The 24,187-nt window shown below is 39.8% G+C and overlaps 1 protein-coding gene and 1 long non-coding RNA gene across 2 annotated transcripts; one reads left to right on the top strand and one right to left on the bottom strand.

Moving 5' to 3' along the window:
- Nucleotides 1-10,789: 10,789 nt before the first annotated feature.
- On the top strand, nt 10,790-14,319 carry LOC138213888 (uncharacterized). The gene is made up of 3 exons (XR_011179578.1): nt 10,790-11,383; nt 13,139-13,208; nt 14,222-14,319. It is a non-coding gene; the product is annotated as an uncharacterized lncRNA (long non-coding RNA).
- On the bottom strand, nt 12,316-23,740 carry LOC138213887 (annexin A2-A-like). Its single transcript, XM_069175205.1, has 13 exons — nt 23,706-23,740; nt 20,137-20,201; nt 19,137-19,230; nt 18,617-18,711; nt 18,012-18,125; nt 17,688-17,778; nt 16,911-16,990; nt 16,470-16,529; nt 15,613-15,706; nt 14,767-14,862; nt 14,518-14,576; nt 14,314-14,436; nt 12,316-13,339 (listed from the first exon to the last, which is right to left on the bottom strand). The coding sequence occupies exons 2-13, from the start codon at nt 20,188-20,190 to the stop codon at nt 13,280-13,282; spliced, it is 1,020 nt and encodes a 339-aa protein (XP_069031306.1). The 5' UTR covers nt 20,191-20,201; nt 23,706-23,740; the 3' UTR covers nt 12,316-13,279.
- Between the last annotated feature and the right edge of the window lie 447 nt (nt 23,741-24,187).

Below are 24,187 nucleotides of genomic sequence, written 5' to 3'. Positions count from 1 at the left end.
CATCTCAACTACTGACTGTCTTATTAGAAAATACACAAAAACGACAACAAGACGACTGGCGTGGCGTCGTGGATCGAGCAGGCTGTCCGCCTGAGGACGTCACCTCAGTTCGCTGTGGGACGAAGTCGAGTTCGTAGGAAGCAGGTTTGGCTGACGGACTAAAGACATCTGCTCTTTCTCTGTCCAGTAGAGACGACGTCTTCGTCGCTGGATGACGCTGAATCATCATTTTTTATGAAGAATGAGCTGACGTGAATCACGGTTTCCATTTTGAGCTCCTTCATAAATGACAAACTAAAAGAAACCAGTTTAATTTTGTCCATTTTTTTTTTCTTCAGTTTTGCAGATTTTGTATATTTGTATTTCAGATGATGTCGCTGAAAACTCAAACTTTTTTTTTTTAACAACTTTCGAGCGACGAGTTTTAGTAAGAATTAAAGATACTCCAGTTCATCCTGAAGGGAACATGAACATCCAAAATAGTTGTGTTTTTTTATCAAGTCATCGAATCGTTGTTTGGATATTTCTTTTAAAAATTAAAAATTTGAACCTCATGGAGGCGCTAGAGGACCAGATTCTGTCAAGATTCGTCCTCTGGGGATCGCGAATGTTGTCGCAAAAACGTTCAGGCAAATCCTTCGGGTAAATCGTTAAGATATTTCCGTCCCCGATCGTACACGAAACAGGAAAGCCGTCGAGTAGCTTTTGTTTGATACTGTCGCTCGAAAGCATTCGTGGTTACGTAAAATTCACAAGACGCTGAATCATCATTTTTGTGAAGAATGAGTTGACCTGAAGCTATTAAAACTTTTTCTTTTCTACTTTTGCAATGTGTGACGAGTTTTGATGCAAAACATTCGAAAGAAATTTCGTAATTTGCGTGTTGTTTATTCGTCACGCCGCTGCTGCGTAACAATTAAAGTTACTACAGTTCATCCTGAAGGGAACATGAACATCCAAAATACATCAAAGTCTTCCAATCGTTTAGATATTTCTTTTAAAAACCCAAGAAATTGAACCTCATGGAGGCGCTAGAGGACCAGATTCTGTCAAGAGTCGTCCTCTGGGGATCGTGAATGTTGTGACAAAAACGTTCGGGGCAAATCCTTCCGGTAAATCGTTAAGATATTTCCGTCCCCGATCCCGCTGCTAGCGCCACTAAAGACGGAGCCGCCGAGGTAGCTTGTTTGATACGGTCGCTCGTAAACATTCGTGGTTACGAAAAAAATTCACGAGACCATCGCCAACGATTCAAAACGTGTCCGAGTCTAGTCGTCGTGGTGATAAGCGCCCGTTCTGATGGTTTTGTCCCGGAGAGCTGGAGTGAGTGGATGGAGGAGGAGGAGGGGGTGAGGAGGGGGGGGGGGGGGGTCCTGATAATCGTGTTTAATTTATCACTTAAAGTGGTGGGCGACCTCTGGGCGTCCCGGTCCCTCCATCACCTCTTCAGCTGCTCCCCTTTAATTGTAGGAGCCCAGAGAGTAAATGAAAATCAACTGGCCCCATAATGAATGGAGGCCATTACTCCACGGAAACCACACACACACACACACACACACACACTCTCACACACACACACACACACACACACACACACACTCACACACACACACACACACACACACACACACACACACTCACACACACACACACACACACACACACACACACACACACACACTCTCTCACACACACACACACACACACACACACACACACACACTCTCTCACACACACACACACACACACACACACACACTCTCTCACACACACACACACACACACACACACACACACACTCTCTCACACACACACACACACACACACACACACACACACACACTCTCTCACACACACACACACACACACACACACACTCTCTCACACACACAGACACACACACACACACACACACTCACACACACACACACACACTCTCTCACACACACACACACACACACACACACACACACACTCACACACACACACACACACTCTCTCACACACACACACACACACACACACACACACACAGCAGCACAAAGGCCGACTGAAGGTTTTCCATCAAGAGGTCCAAGGAATCAGTCAGAAAACACCGACTCGTTACTTCCGAGCTGAAACTCGGCAGAAGAAGCTCGTGATGTTACGACAACATGAAGAAACACACCGTTTCAACGCAGGAAGAAGTTGCGTCATATTAGTTGTTTTTTTTCGTGTTTTCACTGTGAAGTAAATTTAACACCACCTATCCGCCGCCGTATGTTTTGAAACCGGCAACTTGACAAATTTAGTTGGAGGCGACAGCTTCAAAGTGAGAGGAGTGCTTTAAACTGCAGTACCACCGATGGCCACTAGAGGTTGACTCTGAAAAAAACCTCCATAGAATCCCATTCAACTTCTCTCACGAAATACAAAGTCACTACATTTTTTTCCAAAAGTCAGTCCTTGTCATTAGTTTTGCGGCGGTCCATCTGAAAACAATCCAAACATTAATCAGATATTAGGCCTTAAAAAGCTGTATGTTTGTTTGATTGACAGGCCTCAGATTTCCCAATCAGGAGTCCGATCCACCACACGGTCACTTCTGGCTGCAATATTACAACAAGACGGCGACTGTCAATCTTGACGAACAAATTAGAAGAGAATGCATTTTTTTTTTTTTTTTTTTTTTTATAACGAAATACGAGAAACTTAAAGATTTGACATCAAAAATGAATTACACATCATGAATTAAATGACTCTCTTAAACATAATAGGAAAAGGATAGAAACAAAGTTATAAAAAAAAATAACCATTGATATAAATAGGAAGCATAAAGGTCCTAAAATTGATCCGAGTGGAACACCACATATCAAATTAACAATATTAGAGGCACACTTGTTGCTATATAGTTTGTTGTAGTTCTCTATCACCAGCTAACATAATAATCTGATTAACAGCATCAAATGACGCATATTAATTTGCATTTAAAGTGCCTTACAAAATATTAATTTGATTGTTCTTTTAATAAAATGTAAATCTCTGCACTAAAATTTTGGTTGTTGCAATCACCAGATGTAGATATATCTTATTATTTTTTTCCTTTTTTAATAACTTTGTGACCCAAAACATAAAATCAGAAATTGCAGCCTCAGATTTGGTACGATTGAACGGACCGGACCGCTCCGAGGTCGAGCGGCGAGCCGGGCCGGGACAGATTTGTGGACGAGCGCGTCTTCAGGCGGGACGGCGTAATGAAAAGCCTCCCGCGTCTCCGTGTGCTAAAGAGTTCATTACGCCCCGTCATCAATCCTTCCTCTTTCTGAAGCATTACATTCATCAGGAAAATTAAAAAAGTGTCATGTCTGTGGTGATTTGTATTCTTCCATCAAAAACACACACCGTCGAGCTGCTTCAATTTGCATATTCTCAGGATGTAATAATAACTCATTGGGGGACGAGATGGCGTCTCAGCAGGAGAGGAGACGAGCAGACGGATAAAAAAACCAGAGACGGTGGAAAATATCCCACAAAAATACATTCAGACTGACGAACGCTGAGATCCGTTATTTACATTCTCGTCTCCACGGAGCGGTTTGTTGTATGTTTTGGATAAATGATTATATTTATATTTTAACGGTCACGTCAGGTACGAAAAGCCCAAAAGAGCGACTGTGAGACCCTTTTCGTTAAAAGCTGAATAATCTAAAAATCTACATCGTGAAACGTTGTCAAAATAATCGTAAATGAAGTTTGATGTGGCAATTTTGTCACGATTTTTTTTTCTTCAAAAAACTACTCTTTGGCGACATAATTTTCACGGAGAAAATGAACTTGATCAAACTAAGACAAAAATTGTAAAATTTTTCATTAGCGTAAAAAAGTTGTCAAAGACAGAATGGTCAAACAAACTAATTTCAGGTTTTAATGTAAACTACGAACCTGTCGTCCACGTTAGCCCCAACAGGAAGTAGCATTTAACGCCAAAGCTAATGCTAGCTGAGCAGAGTTCGTAAGAATATTAGCTGGATTTACAGAGTAAAAGTCCGTCTGTTGTTTCTCTGCACGGCAGATGGACGTGGGACACTGGTCCTTTTCATTAACCTAGCTGTAACTACGGCAACCATACACAAAGCTGAAGCTTCGAAGCTTTTTGAATGGTGTTTTTATTTTTTTGGGCGCCAGCCCCTAGTGGCCCTCGGTGGTATTACACTTTAAGGCACTTCTGCATTGGCCTCACTTTTCAGACCCAAGAGACGAACACTTTTACGTAGAATCTACGAACGAGAGACTCTTCAGGCCAAGTTGGACGTCACATTTCTGTTTTTTTATTTTAAAATACTGAATGGAGAAAAACATTTTTCTTCCTCTTCACAATTAGTACGTTTGTTTTTTAATACGGTAATGATGATACGCTCAGGGAGTGTCTCCGTAGGAACCACGAGCCACAGGCTGGTCCCGCCTCCTGGGGAGGGGGGGGGGGGGGGTGTATGTCTTTGATAATAAATCCCACCGGTGCCGTGGATGCCTGAAGGTGGTCCTGTGGTCACCCGGGGGGGCTGGAGGGAGGGGTGGGGGCTGGAGGGTGATTACGTGGATGATATATGTACTGGAGAGGAGGATCAGAGATGGAGGACACGGCTGACTGAGTCCATTTACATGACGGCTTTGTTAAAAGAAGTTCGGTGACAAAAAGACGAGACTCAAAAGGGAAATCCTGTTTTGAAATGAGGGAAAGAGGTTGAAGGAAAATAAAAGTGTACGAGCGGAGATCCTCGGGAGCTGCAGAGTGTTCGACATCAGGAAGGAGGTGTTCGTCTTTGATGATAAATGAGGTGAAAAATGCTAAGAGAGCAGCGGGCTATGAAGCAAGCGTGCGAGATAACAGGGCGCCCGGATCAAAAGCCCGGGCCTCGTTACGGATGCACCGAATCGCATTATAACCTGTTTTGCAGCGACACTCCGGTTGTGTCGGACGTGCCGCAATGCCTTTTGTTTGACTCATTTCGTTCTGAGGTTGTTTTTTTTCTGCCTTTTAGTCAGAAGACGTAGACGAGCTCGCAGCCGCTAATGGGGAGCGCCTTGTTTCATAATCCATGAGGACGACCCGGGTGGACAGATGACACGGCAGCTGTACCGGTGGAGGGCCTTTAGGGGGCGAAAGGAGGGGGTGGGTCGTTAACCACTTCTGTTTTATTATAACTGCTCAGCATCCAAGTGGTTTTATAAAGGGGAAAAAAAGTTTAAAAAAAGAAACCTCCAACAAAAGGAAAAACTTTTAACAGAAGAAACCTCCAACAGAAGGAAAAACTCTCTTTTAACAGAAGAAACCTCCAACAGAAGGAAAAACTCTTTTAACATGAAGAAACCTCCAACAGAAGGAAAAACTCTTTTAACATGAAGAAACCTCCAACAGAAGGAAAAACTCTTTTAACATGAAGAAACCTCCAACAGAAGGAAAAACTCTTTTAACATGAAGAAACCTCCAACAGAAGGAAAAACTCTCTTTTAACAGAAGAAACCTCCAACAGAAGGAAAAGCTCTCTTTTAACAGAAGAAACCTCCAACAGAAGGAAAAACTCTCTTTTAACAGAAGAAACCTCCAACAGAAGGAAAAACTCTTTTAACATGAAGAAACCTCCAACAGAAGGAAAAACTCTCTTTTAACAGAAGAAACCTCCAACAGAAGGAAAAACTCTCTTTTAACAGAAGAAACCTCCAACAGAAGGAAAAACTCTTTTAACATGAAGAAACCTCCAACAGAAGGAAAAACTCTCTTTTAACAGAAGAAACCTCCAACAGAAGGAAAAACTCTTTTAACAGAAGAAACCTCCAACAGAAGGAAAAACTCTCTTTTAACAGAAGAAACCTCCAACAGAAGGAAAAACTCTTTTAACATGAAGAAACCTCCAACAGAAGGAAAAACTCTCTTTTAACAGAAGAAACCTCCAACAGAAGGAAAAACTCTCTTTTAACAGAAGAAACCTCCAACAGAAGGAAAAACTCTCTCTTAACAGAAGAAACCTCCAACAGAAGGAAGGAAAAACTTTTCGAGCACTGCAGACATCTGGACTGTGATTTTTATGCTTTGGTTTTTCTTACTTGTGGACCAGAACCAGAACTCTCTAAGGATCCTCACCGTGTCTTTTGTCTCTCTCGGTCTCACAATCAGCTCGAATAAATAGAAACTAGCGTGAACAAATTAAATCCTCCGTACGAATCTCGGCATCGCAGACGTCATTAATTTGTAACCTGGTGGTGTTTTTATCAAATTTTTTGTCTTTTTTTGTGTTGATGTGAATTTTTCATCAGTAGGTGGAGGGGGGATTAAAGGGGGAGATGGGGGGGGGGGGTACTAATCAGCTCCAACATCAAATAGTGAACGTGGAGCGTTTCAGTGGAGCCGCTCGGCCAGCCGCGCAGTTTGTTTTGAAGTGCCGAGCGGCAGCCGACGGCTGAGGCACGAAAAAAACCTCTTTCCCCCCTTTTCAGTTTGGCTTTTAATTTTAATGATGCTCTTCCTCCTGCTTAAGTAAAGTCTTCCCACTCGGTGGGTCGCTGGAGCCAGAAAGAGAGAGAAGAGGGGTTTTTCCACCCTCCTTTGAAAATCACATGTATAAGTATATATTTAATTTTGCTGCTGCTGGTTGGCTGCAGGCGTTTCACAGACACAGAAATTAATTGGCACAACATTACGAGCCCTCATCACGTTCTGCTGCCTTCGTTATCCAGCGATGACGACTGAAAAGGGAAATAAAGTTGCTCTACTACTTTACCTGAAAGTTTCTTGACTCCCTCCCCCCCCCCCCACCACCACCTCCACCACCACCACCTCCCGTCACAGCGTCGGCGGGGGAGCCGCCGCGATCCCCTCGGTAAACTTCCAGCCGATTGCCTTTCCCATCTAGAATGTAAATAAGTTGCAGTGAAATAAATAATGAGGGGGGGGTTATTCTTTTTTTTTTCTTTCCCGCCTCGTAATCAAACTCGAGCGTCTCTTTGCTCCCAAATATGTTTCAATAAAAGATCTCACAAAGGGTACATATGTTTGGCTGTTTGCCTCCGTCGCGCTTCATCTTTGTATGTTAACGGAGAAGAAAAGTACACTTTTAAAAAAAGGTTTCGTCGTTTCCCCGGTGACGCCGCCGCCCCCTTTCCCCCCCCAGCCGGATCCTGCAGCAGCAGCAGCAGCAGCGGCGACGCACACGGCGGAAGATGATGAAATATTTATGCTAATTGTTGCAAAAAACTTCCCACAAAAAAAAAAGACGACGAGAAGCGTGCGCCGCGTGACGAGGAGCTGTCGGCTGTCGCTCTTGACGAGCGGGGGAATCAAAGTGTCAGAAGGTCGGAGCCCCTCCTCCCCCCACACTTTTTTTTTTTAAAGCGCTTCTTTAATGAAGAAGCTCGGCATCAGGAGCACGTCAGGCCCGATTAGCAGACGGCGGGCATCACTCAGCCCTGCAGGCGAACTTCTGCCTTCTACCTGACTCCTCAATCTCTTCTGTCAGCGGCTCCCGTCAAGGAAAAAAAAAAAAAGAAAAGAAGCCGAGGCCGACATGAAAGTCAGGATGCGGGCGGCTCTGATAAACTTTGCATATTTCCCCGAGAACAGAAGAAGAAGAAGAAGAAGCTGCAGCATTAAACATGTGCAGCTCAGTAGGCGGGCATAAATAAAAACTTTTAAAGTTGCAGCGCCGGTTTGGAGAGACTTCCTGACGATAGTAACCCTCCCCCCTCCCCCCCCTCCCCTCCATCGTGTATTTCCACTCACAAACAAGTGTTTTTTTTTATTGTGCGTAATGATCATTCAACAACAAGCTTTCATGGATCCGGAAATATTTGTTGTGTTTTCTTTGCCCCGTTGTCAGTTTTTTATTTTTTATTTTTTTCTCTCCTCTTCTGTTTGAGTTAAATCTGCCGGAAGGGAAACGTGTTGCCGTCGACAACGGGGAGGCTCGATCGCCGCTCCGGGCATCGCTTTGATCAAAGAAAAAAAAACTCCTCGAGGGGCGAGAAGAGAGGAAAAAAACCAAAAAAAAGGCGCTTGATCTCTGCGCTTAATTAGGCGACTTGCTTCTTAATTGTTCATTTTTTTTGGCGGCCAGTTAATCAGGATTCACGACTCGAAGCTTTTGATTTGAGCTGAAAAGCCTCTAAATGGTTTAAACTGAGAAGCCCTGAAAATCTGCTGCTTTGCATTATGATCTTCGCAGTGAATTCCTCCTTCCTGTAAATGATCTGCGTTATAAGAGCTCGGAGGGCGACTCAGGTGATGATAATGTGTCCAGGTTTTATTTATTTATTTATTTTTTTCCAAGTGTTGCGTTCGGTGACTTCAGGATTCGACGACGTCCAAATGAGTCGAAAGATTCGAGATGAAAAAACCTTTTTGCCGTCTGCTGCCTGAGAGGAAACAGAGCCGAGAGCGACGTCACCATTAAAACTAAACCTGAGGCGGGACGGGGACCCGGGGGGGCGGGGTTAAACCTCCACCTCCTCCGCCCCCCACCCCCTGCCCGCCTCCGGCAGATCTCCAGAGACCTCATCATGTTTCAGGGTCAACAGCTTGATTTATTACCAATTATCAGGATTGTTTTGTGTTTTTGTTGGCTTAAAAATCAGTTAATCAATTAAAACTTTATTAATGTGGCAGTTTTCATGAAAAGACAAAAAAATGCAGTTCAAAGTGACGGACAAACACAAAAAGGATGGTTAAAATACTAGAGACTTAAAATATATATATAAAAAAAATAAAACTGGGTGGAAAATGTAAAAAATAAAAGATTAGAAAAAAATAAAAGAGAAATAAAATGGTTAGAAAGTGGTTAAAATAAGAATATGTGAACAATTGAAGACAATAAAAACTACTTGTATACAAAATACATAATTCATATTACAATAAAATGGAAAAATGGAAATGAACTTTAATAGAATATTTGTTCAGGTGCTGTGGAGGCTCCTCCTCTTCTAACAAGCAAGCAATTTTATTTATGTAGCACATTTTGTACGTCAAATTTGTTTTAACTGTAAATAGTCAACAGAAACCCTTGAAAGTCTTCAGAAAGTCTCCGGCGATGAAGCGACGGTTGGTCTGATAACATCACGTCAAGAGGGGCGGAGCTTCACTGTCCAAGACCGAAGAAGTCGGTCAGGAGACACCAGGCGGGTTTTCTTTGACGTTTTCTTTGAGTTGTGTCACCGTGAATTCGTCCCCCAGAGTCAGACTGTCAAAACCGAGTTCCACTGGGACCTTCTGATGGTTGTTAGTGTTGTTATCGGTTTGGTAACTTGGTTTAAGCTGCTCTTTTTTGCAAAATGTGCTGGTTGTGCGCTGGTTGTTAGCTGGTTGTTCGCTGGTTGTTAGCTGGTTGTTAGCTGGTTGTTAGCTGGTTGTTCGCTGGTTGTTCGCTGGTTGTTAGCTGGTTGTTAGCTGGTTGTTAGCTGGTTGTTCGCTGGTTGTTCGCTGGTTGTTCGCTGGTTGTCAGCTGGTTGTTAGCTGGTTGTTCGCTGGTTGTTCGCTGGTTGTTAGCTGGTTGTTAGCTGGTTGTTCGCTGGTTGTTAGCTGGTTGTTAGCTGGTTGTTCGCTGGTTGTCAGCTGGTTGTTAGCTGGTTGTTAGCTGGTTGTTCGCTGGTTGTTAGCTGGTTGTTCGCTGGTTGTTCGCTGGTTGTTAGCTGGTTGTTCGCTGGTTGTCAGCTGGTTGTTAGCTGGTTGTTAGCCTTGTTAGTTGTTTTTTAAGTTGATTTTAGCTGTTTATTAGCTAACTTAGCCAACTGTTAGCATTGTTAGCTGTTTGTTTAGCTGCTTTTTAGCAAATGAAGCTATTTGCTGTTTCTTTGTAGATTAAAGTTTTCATCGATCACCTGATTAAGTCTTTCAGTTATTAGTGATCCAGTCGTTCTCCCTCCGTCCACCAGAGGTCCTCGGCACTTTCCTTCCTGTCTGATGACAAGACTTCCTCCTGCTTCCCCAAACACCTGTTCCCACTTCACCTCAGTCTAATTTAACTCTTTGCTCTGTGACATTTAAAACTCTTATCTGACTCAAACATCCTGCAGGACAAAAAAAACAAAAACAGAATTACATCTCCAGAAATCTGCTTCAGAAATCAGAGCAGAAAGACAGTTCAGAAGTTGCCTGAGAATCTTCTTGTTTTAAGGTTTTCTTCATTATCTCAGGAATCGGTGATTGTTATCTGAACGTCGTGAGTTCTTTACAAACAGGAGCTGCGATCGGAGGATTCGGCTGCTTTTAAAGGCAGAAATGGAACGAAATTTAAACGAGTCTTCTGTTATTGAATTTAACGGCTTTTTTCTTTGTTTCCTTCTTTGTTTCCTTCTTTGTTTCCTTCTTTGTTTCCTTCTTTGTTTCCTTCTTTGTTTCTTTCTTTGTTTCTTTCTTTATATTCACCTCCAGATGTGTTTTCACCGAGCAGGAATGGAGGAAGACGTCGTTGTCGATCGGCTGTAATTATGCGTCCCGTCTGCGGCGAGCGGCGTCTGACATTTGGTTCATGTTGGAGTGGTCGTCGTGGTGATTTCTGTCGCCCGCGTGAGGAGAAGGGGGGCGACGGGATCGGAGAGGAAGGCCGGCGGCGGGATTACGGGAGCGTGACAATCGAGGATTAGCTGTGCTTTAAACAAATAACACTCGCGTGGGTCAGCAGGTCAACACTCAGTCTGGAGAGTCGCCGACTTCATTAACGCGTTAACGCGGCCGCGCCGCCATCTTCTTCACGCCTTTATTTAGTCAAAGACGGAAAAGATTCAGATTTCGCTTCCTGCAATCGGTCAGAAGTATTATAAAAACACAACAAAAGCAAAGAAGCCAGTGAGACAGTTGAAAAATTATCTTCTTTTTTTTTTTAAAGATGTTTTATGAAGAAAAATTTCACTCAATAATTAATTTTTCTTTAACGGAAGTTTCCATCTTGGAGACTGGATCCAAAGTTTCCCCCCCAAAAACAAAATCACGTAGAAAACACCAATAAAATGACGAAGCGACAAAACAAACATGACGCACTCCAGAAGTTTCTACGACTCATCTCTATTTATACTTCTTCGGGGCACCTACTTTTTACTTTGATCTTTGTTTTCGTTGGCATGGAAACACCGGCCACCCGTTTGTTCACCATATCTGGTCGTTCCTGCTGAGCCAGCAGAAACGCGATCCGTTACGACTCCCCTTTCTGGATTTCTTTTTCCCACTCGGGCCACCCGGTTCAAGACTGCTGACTCAGCACCTTTTCTTTTCTTTTGTTTTTTTTGTCCAAAGGTAAAAAGCAGCGCATCTATCCTTTGCAACGAAGGAGACGACATATCCCGAGACTTCCCGGCGCCGGTGTTGGATCAGATTTCAGAGACCGAACTCCAGAAACATGAAGGACAAAACGTACTTTTCAATGTAAGTGTTGAGTTCGAACTCGTTAAAGCCTTTTTAAACTTTCACTTTCAAACTTAAAAGGTCCGACGGTTGATTGACATGTTATGATTGTATTCAGGCTACATTTCATATTACGTTGGTAAGTGGTCCGAGATGAAGGAGTTAAGTCGTTGGAGCCTTTCAAAGGTTTCAGACGGTTTAAATATCACTTTCAAAGTTTACTACAAATAATGCGATAGATTCGATGAACGTTAACTGTTAGCGAGCTAATTTTAGCCGGTTAAAAGCTACGTTACCTGGCCGTTGTTTTCTGTCTCTTCTACTAAATGATAGAAAACAAAAGAGGACGAATTTCTGGCTCCGTATTTTTTTTGTGACCCGCTCCGAAGATCTAAAGGTTGCTAGTTACAGGAGCGTTGCTACGGTAACTACAGGAACGGCCGACGTCTTACAGCTCTCCACGCAAATAGTTGATTGGATCGACACGGTTCGGTTCGGCCTTGGTTAGTCTACGAAGGACTCGTCTCCGAAGGACTCGTCTACGAAGGACTCGTCTACGAAGGACTCGTCTCCGAAGGCCAGCTCGTGACTAGCCTAACGATATTAGCGACTAATCGCTCGCCTATTAATGCTATTAAGTTGCCGAGGGAACTAATCGCTAATCAAGAGTTTCAACTCCAGAGTCTAATTTGGTACTTTTTTATTAATTTTTTTCCGTCTACCTTCATTCTCTAGAAACAAATAACGCTTAAAAATATTAGAAAAGTCAAATCGTAAAACTACTTCAAAAATGATTTAAAAAGAAAAATATCACTGATGATAATACGGTCAAATATTTACCCTGAAATTAATTATATGCAGAATGAAATTTGACACTAAAATATACTGAAGAACAAGTTGTTGAACTCTTGAGTTTTAACTTCAGGTCACGTTTCAGTTCTGTAAATACAAGAGTTTAAGTTTTTTAAACAGAGTCGCCACCGTTGTTTGTAAGATCCGAATCCTTTTTTTTCAGGGTTATTTACTTCTGTACATTCGCTGCTCTTCCTCTGACTAAACAGCAGAAAGCTTCTTCTTTTTTTCTTCATCTTCGGCAGCAGAAATGCAAATTAGCAGCAGCGCTGGAGGTAAAATTAGCATCTTTAATTAAAAAATTAGCAGCAAACAAACAACAGAAAACCTACGAACGATTAAAGGAAAAACAACCTGAAGGAGTCTTGACTGGACTTAATGATCAAACATTGAATTAATGCGAGATCACACAAACACAAACACGCATCACAAATATGTGTCTATGTGAGTCTGCTGGGGAGTAATTAATAACCAATATTTTGACATCAGATACTTACTTTGATCCAACAAACAGATGCATCCTCGGGAGAACGGCAGGATTTCATCATCTACTTTTTTTAAAATTATTATTATTTTTGGTAGCAGTTTTATCACCGGCGTGACAAATTTATTCGTGTTTATTAGACTTTATTGATCCCCACAGGTTTTACGTATAAGACGTAAACATGGAAACAAACGTGTTTGTGACTAAAACTACAAAAACACAATCAAAGTTGCACTTGTGAAAGGTGCCGTTATAAATAAAGTTTGATCGATGGCAGGAAGTGAGTGTGTGTATGCAGGAATAAATCAGGGTTTATTTCTGAGCCTCCAGCAGGGTTGAAAAACGTGTCTCTGCTGCCCCCTGCTGGTCAACCACTCAAACAGCAGACAGGCAAACAGGTGAATATGTTATTATTTTTTTTTTTTTGTATTTTATTCCAGAAAATGAAGCTGTCCAGAGAGACGGAGACGGTGACACGACGTGTTTTGACGTGAGAACAACGATAATACTGTAAGTCAGCTGACAGCTCAGCCCCCAGCGGCATTCTGGGAAACCGGTAGTGCAGATGCAGTTTGAGGTTTTTAGTCGTCGCCTCCGCACAGACTGAGCAGAGCCTTCTGGTAGTCGCCTTTCGTGTGCTCCTGAACCACAACAAAAACAACAATAAACATTAAATGTAGAAAAGTAAGTAAACGTTATGTAAAAATACAAGTTTTTTCCACAGAATAAGTTTCAACCATCAGAAAGTAGAAGTACTTTCAGAGAAATTTATTGTACAGCACATACTGTGTTTTTATTAATATTTTAACTATTAAGTATTTTATTTATCTAATATTTACTATTATTATATAATATAATAACGAGATTTTAAATTATTGTTGTTATATATTGGGGTCAGTAGTTTAATCAATAAAAATACATGAACTTAAACATATTTGGTCAATTTGTATTTGAAAAAATTGTAGGCACCAAAAAAATCTCCCACTTTAATCTGCACCATAAACACAGCTCTGAGTGGGTTTTTTTTGTTTTTTTTCAATATCAAATTTCATAATCTTTTTTACTTGTGTTTTTTTAAGTGAGGTACTTTTATGACTTAAATATTTACATTTTACAACCATCAGAGATTGTAGGTTCAAGTTGCTTTTGCAGGATTTTACACTTGTTTATTAGGTGGATGAACGCTGCATTAATTAAGCAGCGTTTAATATTTTTTTATGGGATATATTCTAATTTCAAGTTGCCTTTTTAACAACTGCTTAAGAGATGATTAATTAACATTTCAGGCTAACGCTGGCTCTTTTTCAGATTTTTTTTTTCTTTGCTGATCAGTGAGCAGTGTCCCGACCAATAAATAAAATGAAATTTAATGGGCTATAAAATATCACTTTATTCGTTTTACTTAAAATTATTAAACAGATAAAAAATATTTTATATGATGTTATATACTTTTACTATTAATGTTGGATTCCCTTAGATAACAGTATTTTTTTTTCATAATTTATGTTGATATTATTTTTCAGGTCAAAAACTACATCCACGTCTCTGAACTGGACTCTGTGTAATGTGGTGCTTTCACTGGTCTCGGTGTGTGTGGGACGTCGCAGCGACTCACAGCGATGGTCTGGTACAGCGACCTCTTGTGCTGCCTCTTGAACTCCGACCTGATCTTCATCAGGTCGACTTCACAGCGAGAAACCATGATCCTGGTCACCACCTTCTCCTTCGCCCCTTTGCTCTGAAGGGAAAACACACAATTTACACATTTATGTCTTTAATCACGGGTAGAAATGACGGACCAAACTGTGACGAAGTGTACCTTCATGGCTTCGTTGAGTCTGTTGGCGAAGTACAGCTGCCTGTTTTCAAAGCACTCCACTGTGAAGAGAAGAAGACGGACATTATTTATCCCTTTTGTTTCCATCTTTTTAGCATAAAAGCAAGTAAACATTTTTTTTATCAAAAGTCAACAAATTTATATACTTCTCTACTTTCTCTCCAGGCCAATTGTTTCATATACATTTTTTTTAAATTCCTGTTCCTGCTGATGGTGTTTGTTGTAACGTACCCAGAGTGAGGAAGGACTTCTCCAGATCTCCCTTCACCTCCTTCGTGATGCTCTCCTTCATGTTGTACGGACTGTAGCTCTTATACCTGTCAAACACTGACACACAAAACGCACATTAAAGGGACAATAGGTGAGAATAAACAATAACAAACAGTGTTATGAGCATTGAATTAATCTTTCCTTCATCTCAACTGTATTTGTGTTGGCTATTCACAGATATTGCAAGAAGAGAGAATTTTGCAACTGGATGTAAAAAAACAAAACAAAAATCCTAGGACATAAAAAAGCATTGAGGCTGAACGTAAATGTCAATGGACGTCTGGAAGATTTAACAAAAAGCTGTCATTAAACATAACGAACGTGTCAAAGAGAAATTGGTATTCAATAAAAATACATATTTCCAATGGACATAAAGAAATTGCCTTAAAGTAAATAAAAAAACAACATTCCATATAAAAATCAAAAATTTGGAATTTAAAAGTCCAAAAAAAATTTCCAATACATTTTTTTTTAATGAAAATGCCCTTAAGAAATTTAGAATTTTTCTTTTTGTATTAAATGTTAAAAACTCTGTGACATTGAGCCAAGAAATGGTCAACAATGAACATAAAAAATCATTACTATGTAATGAAAAAACAATGTTTAACAAATTTTACCTGTTATGTTTTAAAAAATGAAAATACATTCCAACTGAAAAACTAGCCTGAAATATAAATAAGTTATTATAAAAACAATAAACATAGTCCAGGATGTTGCAGGACTGAACCTCTTGGCCGGTGACCAGGTTGATTTATGTGCAAACGTGTGGCTTGAATGTGTTTTCGGTGTTATGAGATGGCAGTTCACCTTTCTGCAGGTGGGGGACGCTCCTCTGAGACATGATGGTGATCCAGGTCACCACGTCGGTTCCCTTCCTCTTCACGCCGGCTTCGTACAAAGACTGATGTTCCCACACGAGGACAGAATGACGGTTAGAAATGTTGTGGCACGGCGGGATGTCGACTTCATCGTCTATTAATTATTGACGGTAATTTCCACCTCGCAAAATTCACACCTAGGGAAACAGCACTACCACAGTTTTTGACTTTTTAGAACGTAAAAGACCAAACTTCGGCGAAGATTGTGTTTAAAAGTTGACGTTTAGTGTGAAAAAAGTTTGACATTGGATATAGATTGGAAATGTGAACATGAAAAAATATTTATATCAAACCCGGAAAAAGTTTTACATCGAGGGGAGAAAAAACATTAGAAAAATCGTCGGCTTTGAAACCCAAAATGGATTAAAAAAAAAAAACAGGCGATGTTAATGAGAAAACGTTGACGTTTGATGTAAACAAAAATATTCACGTGGAACCGAATTATTTTTTGACATCGTATGTCGAAAAAACTGATCATGAAAAAACACTCGTGCTGAATGTGACAAAAAAATTGTTGGCATTGAATGTAAAGAAAACTTTGGCATTGATTACAGGAAAAAGTATTGGACGTGAAAATAAACATTAGTTTTGAATATAAACACAAAACTTGAATATATTGCAATGAACATAAAAAAAAACTTTTGTTAAAAAAAATACATTAAACGTAGAAAAACATTGGTATCAGTATTAGATACAGTCTGTTATTTACTGATCATAACACCGTTAAACAAATTCCTGCTTCAGAGGACAAACTACCGTTTTACAATTATTGTATAGTTTACTCACTCTGGCGTCATCGTCAATCTTCTCGTAGTCGATGACATTCGAGGGTTCGTCTCTCTTTGTCTGTCGATCAAATGAGATATTTTCACAACCGTGTTAAAAAATGAGAGTTGAGTTTTCTGCTAGTTCTTATACGAGTTCTTTACGAGGACTTTTTATAAGGACTAAAACTTATACAAATATTCAGATTTATCAGATATGTTCAAGTTTATGTTTTCACGATGAGGAGTATCATCAACATTTTTGCGACTTTTTAGAAAATATAATCTGGCTTCGATTAGGTTTTCTCACAAATTTCTAAAAGTCAGCATTCCTGAATTTGTTTGTGTTGTGAAGATTAATGTAGATTAAAGGTTGTTACGCAGAGAAATGTGTTGGTGTCAGAGGGTATAGTATACTACAATAAAGTATGAAGTATAAAGAGTCCTGGTCCTGAATTTTTACCTGAACTAGAGCCAACAGCAGTTTGGCGAAGTCTCCCGACGTGTCTCCTGCCACGTCTTTCTCCAAATCCTTCTTAAACACTGCAAAGAGAAAAAAAGACACCGACACGGGGATGAAACTAATGTTAGCAACATGAGCTAACAAACTAGATGTAAGATTTTGGCTAGCTGTAGCTTCCGACTGGGTCACATGCGATAAAGAACCAGCAGAACCCGTGTTGTGTCTTGTATCATCAGCTGTTTGTTAGTTTATACTCAAACCACTAACTTCAACGTAAGCGTGCTTATTTTAACGTTAACATGCCAGCTGCTGATTATTTTCCGATATAGTGGCCTATGTTTAATTTTATATCACATTTTCTTTTTAAATTGTGATACCAGAATAATCTATCAACAAAATAACCGTACAGTTAACGATAATACATAAATATGTAATGTTCTACCAAATTAAGTTATTTCTTAACATCTACTTCAAAAAGGCGAATAGATTTTTCCAAGTGTTCAGGTTCTGTTGGGTTTTACAGAATGTTTCAATTTCAGTATTGTTGGGAGGAAATATCAAACAGTGTCTAATTCACTAAGTTTCAGATTTCAGATTTTTGGCTTTTCTAATGTTTTTGTAGTTTCCTCCAGCTGCCAGTAGATGGTGCTAAAGAGCAATTATTTTTCTTTTTTTGTCAGCAGTTTTAAATCCAGATGTTCAAATACTTCCCCCTATTATTGTTTTTTTGATCTGACTCTTTATTTAAAATGTTGATTATTATTCTCTACCACTCACTGTCTTTGTAAACCTTTTTGATGTCCACCAGTTCGTTGTTGTTTCGGGAGCAGACGATCTCGATGAGCGCCTCCTCGTCAGTTCCCAGTCCCTGCATGCAAAAACTCCACCACGTGAGATTTCCTGTTTTTGTAATGTGACTTGATATCCCATAATAATATGACCTTATAGCATTAATAAGAGATACTTTATAAGCATTAAGTGCCACCACATCTTCTCCACTCTACACTATTATTGACTTTCATGTAATTCCGTTGTAGCAGGACGGTAAAGCGCCCCCTGCAGGTCTGAGGAAAACAAACAATAATCCTGCAAACTCTTCACCTTCATGGAGGCTTTGAGCTCGGAGGCGTCGTACTGGGCGGTGCTCTTCATCAGACCCAACATCAGAGCCTCCAGGGAGCCGGACAGCGCCCCCTTCAGGGCAACAACCAGATCCTGAAAACAACCAAAGGGTGCAGATTTAGAAATTATAAGAAAGCAGAAAGTTCAAGCACGGTTGATGAACCGTGGTTTTTTTTTTTAGAAGTTAAAATCACTACTTTCTGATGGTTTTAAATCAACTGAAGGTTTCGTGATTCTTTAGGATAAAATTCATAATACAGTCGGGTCAGAATGTCAAAGTTCATGTCTTTGCTGAATTACCAACAGGGCATCGGATCCAGAATTTCTTTCAACTCATTTGGGTCTTCATAATTCTATTAATTGGGAATTTGTTGGAAATTGCCACTACGAAAGTAAAATATTCTGTGTGACCATTATTATTTCCTAAAAGCCCCTTTTTCAGTCAAAAACTCCCAAAACTCACAGAAGACTGGGTAACCAGCAAATATTTACCTTCGTGACGCAGAGAACTAATCTGCCTCTCGTTTCATTTCAGGGTTGCAGGTAAAAAAAAAATTATTTTGTTCATTAAAAAGAGAAAACACCTTCTTGGCGAATCGTTCGTATTCGAAGCCGATATCTTTGCGTTGCGCGTAACTCCGCCTCGTCAGGATGTCGGTGATGGTCTGTTCGTCGACACCTGCAGATTTAATAAACACATTTAATTTCAAATTATACATTCAACCTTAAAAAAGCTCAAGACACAACTTTAGACTAAGTGACTTCATTGTAATTGTGTAATTATTCAATGTTTGCTGTTAAGACAAAGAATTTTAAGGTTTAGTTTGTGTTGTTTTTTTTTTCCAACCGTTTCAACTTTTCCATTATTTCATCATTCTCATGTTTGTAAAAAAAATTTTTTTTTTTAAATTCACAAATTCAGATGTCAGCTGACAAAATTAACAAACATCAAGATGTCTGGAAAATATATGCTTTTTTTTAAAAATACCTTGTATTGATTTTAAAACGAGTCTGAACCATATTTTTTTTGTGTAATTCTACAGAAACTTCATGAAATCTTTTCCGAGCAGAGACGGTAAAGTGAAGTTTCCCGGACTCGCTCACCTTTAGTTTTGATGGCCGTCTCGATCCTGGCAGCGTCCTTGGCCGGGTCGAAGTCTCGTGCCGGCACCACGGTGGGGAATCGGGGCTCGACTTCCTGCAGTGGACGGTGAAAAAAAACTAAAACGTTAGCTCACAATCTACCAGAACAGATGTTACTGGCTCCTGTGGGAAAAAAAAACCTAAAGCAACAAGTCACCTTGGACTCCAAATAACAAACGTATGTTTCATCCTCATTTAGATGGGGGAAGTTTTAATTTTAGTAGAAACCAGTTAGTCCATTTAGGTCGTACAGTTTGCTGGGATTGTCCCGTACAGTTGTGTATCGTCAGCATAAAAACAGATAAAAAAAAACTTAAATTAGAGACCCAACAGTAGGTTATAATTGGGAGATGAAATGAAGCCAAGAATCAGCTCACAGCATCAGATTTAATCATTGATCATCAGTTAATCAGCTGTCTGAACTGTGGGTGGAGAACGAACCGCACCTTTATCCGCTTTTACGACAGCAGTAAAACACTGTCGATCCTTTCAGAGCTCCAGGTCATAAAGATATGAAAATGCGTACATATGTGCAGTTATATAATCACGGGAAAGATTAAAGCTGAAAGAGCATTGGTGTGTTCTTACTACATAACGGTTTTAACACATTTATCCTGCATACTTTCAAATTAAGTCTTTTTTTTTATATTTATTTATTTTTTCCTTTTTACACAAGTTTTTTTAACGACTTGGCAGCATCGTTATTGTTCAGCAGGTAAATACATAAAAGTCAGAGTCACTTGCTTCTGTTTTTTTTTATCAGGCGGGTGAAAAAGGGAAAAAAAAGAATTAGATTATGAATATTGTAAAGTTGCATAAAATGGAAATACTATTTGACTACCTTCCACCGCCTTTAAGATATGGTTGATATGAACAGATTCAATGATGCCAAAATTAACCCATAATTACCCTGATGAATGTTAATGATGAATCATTAATGTGTCATCAGCAGGTGACTCACCTGTCCTCCGTACGACAGCGTCAGTTGGCCCAGAAACTCAGAAACCAGCGCCATGATGGATTCACCTGCAACAGACGGTTCCAGTAAGTCAAAAGTCGGTTTTCCATCAGTTTTCTACGTTCATGGCGGTTCCACTCAGGTATTTTTGGTTTTTTTACCTGATACTTGATAATGAGCAAAACAATGGGTGGATGGCAACTGAGACAATGACAGTGTTTCTGTTATAAAATAATCTGCACATTATTTCCTAGATTACTGATACTTAAAACACAAAAAAAAAAAGTAGTGAAAGAAGTCACATCACAGTTTCGAAAAACGGCCAGAGCCCACGCTACATTAACAAATGTCTCGTTTTTCCTCTGAGCACTTAAAAAACCCAAAATGATGTTGACTTTGACCTTTGACCTTTGACCTTTGGCCATCAAATTCTAATCAGTTCCTACTTAAGTCCAAGTGAGCGTATGCGCCAAATTTGAAGAATTTCCCTCGAGGCGGTACGTTACGTTTATATCCGTTTCTATGCCGACGATACGTAACCGTACTCGTCAGATAAAAACGAGGACATTCTCAGAAAAAACGTACGACTGACGGACTGGACTCTACGATGACGTAAAACTTCCTCCGTTTAAATGAGGATGAAACAGATGTGTGTTATTTTATTTTATTTCACCTGCAAGGTGACGTTTTGCTTTAGAGTTTCTACATACGAGTCTATAGTGTGTTGCACATGGTGGCAAACGCTGCCTGGTTCCATTGGTTCCTGATTCCCGTCTAACCGAGACTTGACGACATGTCATTTCTCTAATTTCTGTCTGTCTCTACTGACACTATCTGATAAAGTCAAAATTGCTCCCAAAAATCAACATAATCAATTGCAACTCTAATTCCAGATTGAAGTCATTTCAAGGAATTCATTATCGGTTGTGTTAAAATCTAATCAGCAGTCAAATCATGTACACAGTAGCTGACCTGATGCGTCTCGGCACGTGGTTTGTTCCACTTCCTGTTTGTTCCACTTCCTGTTTGTTTTAACTTTAAAACTGCTTTTTTTTTTTTTTTACTTTTAACTGCTTCCCCCCCCGACCTGAACCAGGAGCCGGCATTATCATTTCAATTGATCCACTTGTAAATTTGCTGACACCGTTAACAGCTAATGGATGTAATCAATCCAACCCGCCCACGGCTCTGGTCCGTTAAAACGAGTTAAATCGCCCCATGTGACTTGTACTAAAAGTTTTCGGATACTTACAAAACAGTAAACAACGGAAAACTGAGTTTATTCACACAGAATCAGTCATTCTGTATTTTGGTTAGAAGAAAAAACTTTGTTTGTCGATTTAAGAAAAAATCATCTGGTTATCTGCCTGAGCGGTCATACTAAAGACTTTATTTACATTTTTTCATGGTGAAAACTGGTTATGTTAATATTGTGACAGTAAATAGTTTCACTTGTAAATTTCTAACAGAGAGTAGCATAAACAAACTGTTAAAAAAAACAGCGCCCACACAACAAGGGCCAGATTTCTTTTTCTTTTTTTATATGCAAACTGAATATGTCTATTAAAAACACAGGAAGGAAACGGACCTAATGACACCAAAGGAAACACAACACAGAGTCGGATCAGTTCGAGTAGTCAGCTGGGTTTTAACGCGGCGGTGGAAACGTTCAGTTTCCTCTTAAGATTTTTCTAAAAACAGATGAACAATAAGCCTTCAAGAGTCCAGCAGGGCAGTAAACCCCTGAGATACTGGAGGTGTGTTTGATTTGTCGACCGGGGCGTGCCAGAAGGGCTTGCAGATAAGGGAAAATGAATCATAATGCAAACAGATCTGCAGGACTGTGGAGCCTCTTGTGTAACACACACACTTCCAGAGCAACCAGAGATATTCAAATCAAACTCAAGTGCTGTTGTTAAATCATGACTGGAAAGCTTCCTCCACCTTTGACCCTCTTACAAAACTCTACCAGGGAGCGTGCGGAGGGTCAGATTTTCATCGCCTTAGCAACAGCTGGTACAAACAGTCCCGTAGAGCAGTTTCAGTCCAACTAGAACAATTCGTCATCTGATTTTTGGGATGCAGGAGAATTTGTCCCCCTTTTTAGATATTCATGACTTCATGACCCAGTTATTTTTATAGCAAACTCTACACCTTTGTTTTTTATTTAAAATCTGACGTTAATTACTATTTTCTTCCACTTTAAACCCCAAACTATTGATTAAGCAAGACAATTGGCAGATGTGTTAATAATTAAAAATTAATTGGTTGCACCGTCAGAGTGCACGTTTGGTTTTCTATGTTTAAATGTAAAAGATTAAAAGATTAGAATTAGAAAAAAATAGAGCTCACAGTAATAGATTACATGGTTCCCAAAAAGTAATAAATACTTTGCTAAATGCTAGGTAATATTAACGATAGCTAAAAGTGATTGATAAACAATATTGCAGAAAAATGGCAAACCAAACAGCTAAAGTCGTAGAAGCTAGCAACCCAGCTAAAGTCAGAGTGCTACATCAAAAGAAAGCTTATCGGTAAACGAAAGATATTCATTTTGATTAAGGGAAATCTTGGTTATTTACTTTATTCCAAATAATGAATTGAGGTAGAAGCTAAATCAGCTAATCTCTTGTCAATGATAAATTAGTTTATTAAATATCAGTAGCTGACATTTTATTTAGATTTTTTATTTGGTTTGATGGTTAATTACATTCAAATTGTGTAACTTGCATGTAGTAAATTGTAAATGACTGTAAAACCAAAACACAGAAATGGTTCTGTCAATACAACGAACTTTAACAATTAATAACGTCGCTTTTTTATTTTCCCATTTTTGGAAGATAATTAAGATCGAATCTTATTTGAAGGTTTTTCGGGGATGTTTTAGTTTATAGTTGTAGATGCTACTTCTGTTGCCAAAAATGCTCTTTGATTAATGTTTTCAGATTTGCATTTGATTACAAGTCAAATTAAAATACAACACGTGCGAATCGCCAAAAATGCCAACTAAATTCAGAATAGCGGACTTCCTGTTAAGTTGAGGTCATGGTGCCAGGAGACTTTTTTGTAGATTTAGATATAATACACATGCCAACCGAATTTCGTGCATGTAGGTTAAACTAGGTGCCGGGGCTGCAGTTTAGGGGGCGCTAGTGAGCCATTTGGCCACGCCCACTCGCAAAACCACTTACAATACGTAAATGTTTTCCACAACTGACGTGTTCCAAGTTTCATGAGTTTTGGAGTATGTTAAAAAGGCGATTAAACTTAAATAACGAGAAAAATAATAATAATAGTGAAGAATTTCATTATAATAGTGCTTTCGGGCCCTAAAAATACTTCTCCCTGCAGCTTCATCCAGGTTGTTTCAAAATAAAAGCCTTCAGTTCAGGGGTAAGTCAAGAAACTATAGTCTAACTCTTTTTCTGATTCCTTTCCAAAAAACATACAAATACATCCTGTTGTGTTTGAGTTTACCGGCTAATCTTTTACTTTTGTACTTTTTCTTTCAGCACGGTTCAACTGAAATCTGAAATCTCTGCACAAAAACTTCAGACTTGACGTGTTCTTACCTTCAGAGAAGAAGCAGCAGCAGTGAGGCAGCGAGCAGCAGCTCCGTTATGATCGAGGACAGGACAGGGCGTGGTGTTTAAATACCAGCAGACTCACACACTCTCTCTGCTATCTGACTGCCTGCATGACTCAGTGTACAAAACTTTTACACTCGGACAGAAATTCCTCAGTGAGGCTCAGATCTGCTGGTTCGAACAGTTTATGCAGCGAGTTAATTAGAGCTCAACGTTTAAACTCCTTCTTTCTGTCAACAGCTGTCAGATGAAAATTACACAAGACAGTAAAATAAGATGGATACAAATAATTTTGTAGAAAAAGTAAGACCAATGAATAAATACACACAAAAATAAATACAATACACCTCGGGGTGAAAAAAGTGTGAGGTGCTATGAAATACAGTGCACCGTTATTTCAGGCTGCTGTTGAACCGTCGGGACAAACGACCTGCGGGTGGCGCTCTTCCCTGCTCTGAAGGGTGCAG

This window comes from Embiotoca jacksoni, unplaced genomic scaffold (genome assembly GCF_022577435.1).
Source record: "Embiotoca jacksoni isolate LCO1_2020_lvr unplaced genomic scaffold, fEmbJac1.0.p SCAF_64, whole genome shotgun sequence".
NCBI lineage: Eukaryota > Metazoa > Chordata > Actinopteri > Embiotocidae > Embiotoca > Embiotoca jacksoni.
The sequence above is the reverse complement of the archived record's forward strand: the minus strand, read 5'-3'. Positions and strand labels throughout refer to the sequence as shown.

Excerpts from the sequence above, each read along its gene's own strand:
- LOC138213887 (XM_069175205.1), bottom strand. The coding sequence starts at position 20,190 with ATGGCGCTGGTTTCTGAGTTTCTGGGCCAACTGACGCTGTCGTACGGA. Across the intron at positions 16,991-17,687 it reads CAAAAAGGTTTACAAAGACA|TGTTTAAGAAGGATTTGGAG; the intron begins GTGAGTGGTAGA and ends TTCTCTTTGCAG. Across the intron at positions 16,530-16,910 it reads TGCTGTTGGCTCTAGTTCAG|ACAAAGAGAGACGAACCCTC; the intron begins GTAAAAATTCAG and ends TTTGATCGACAG.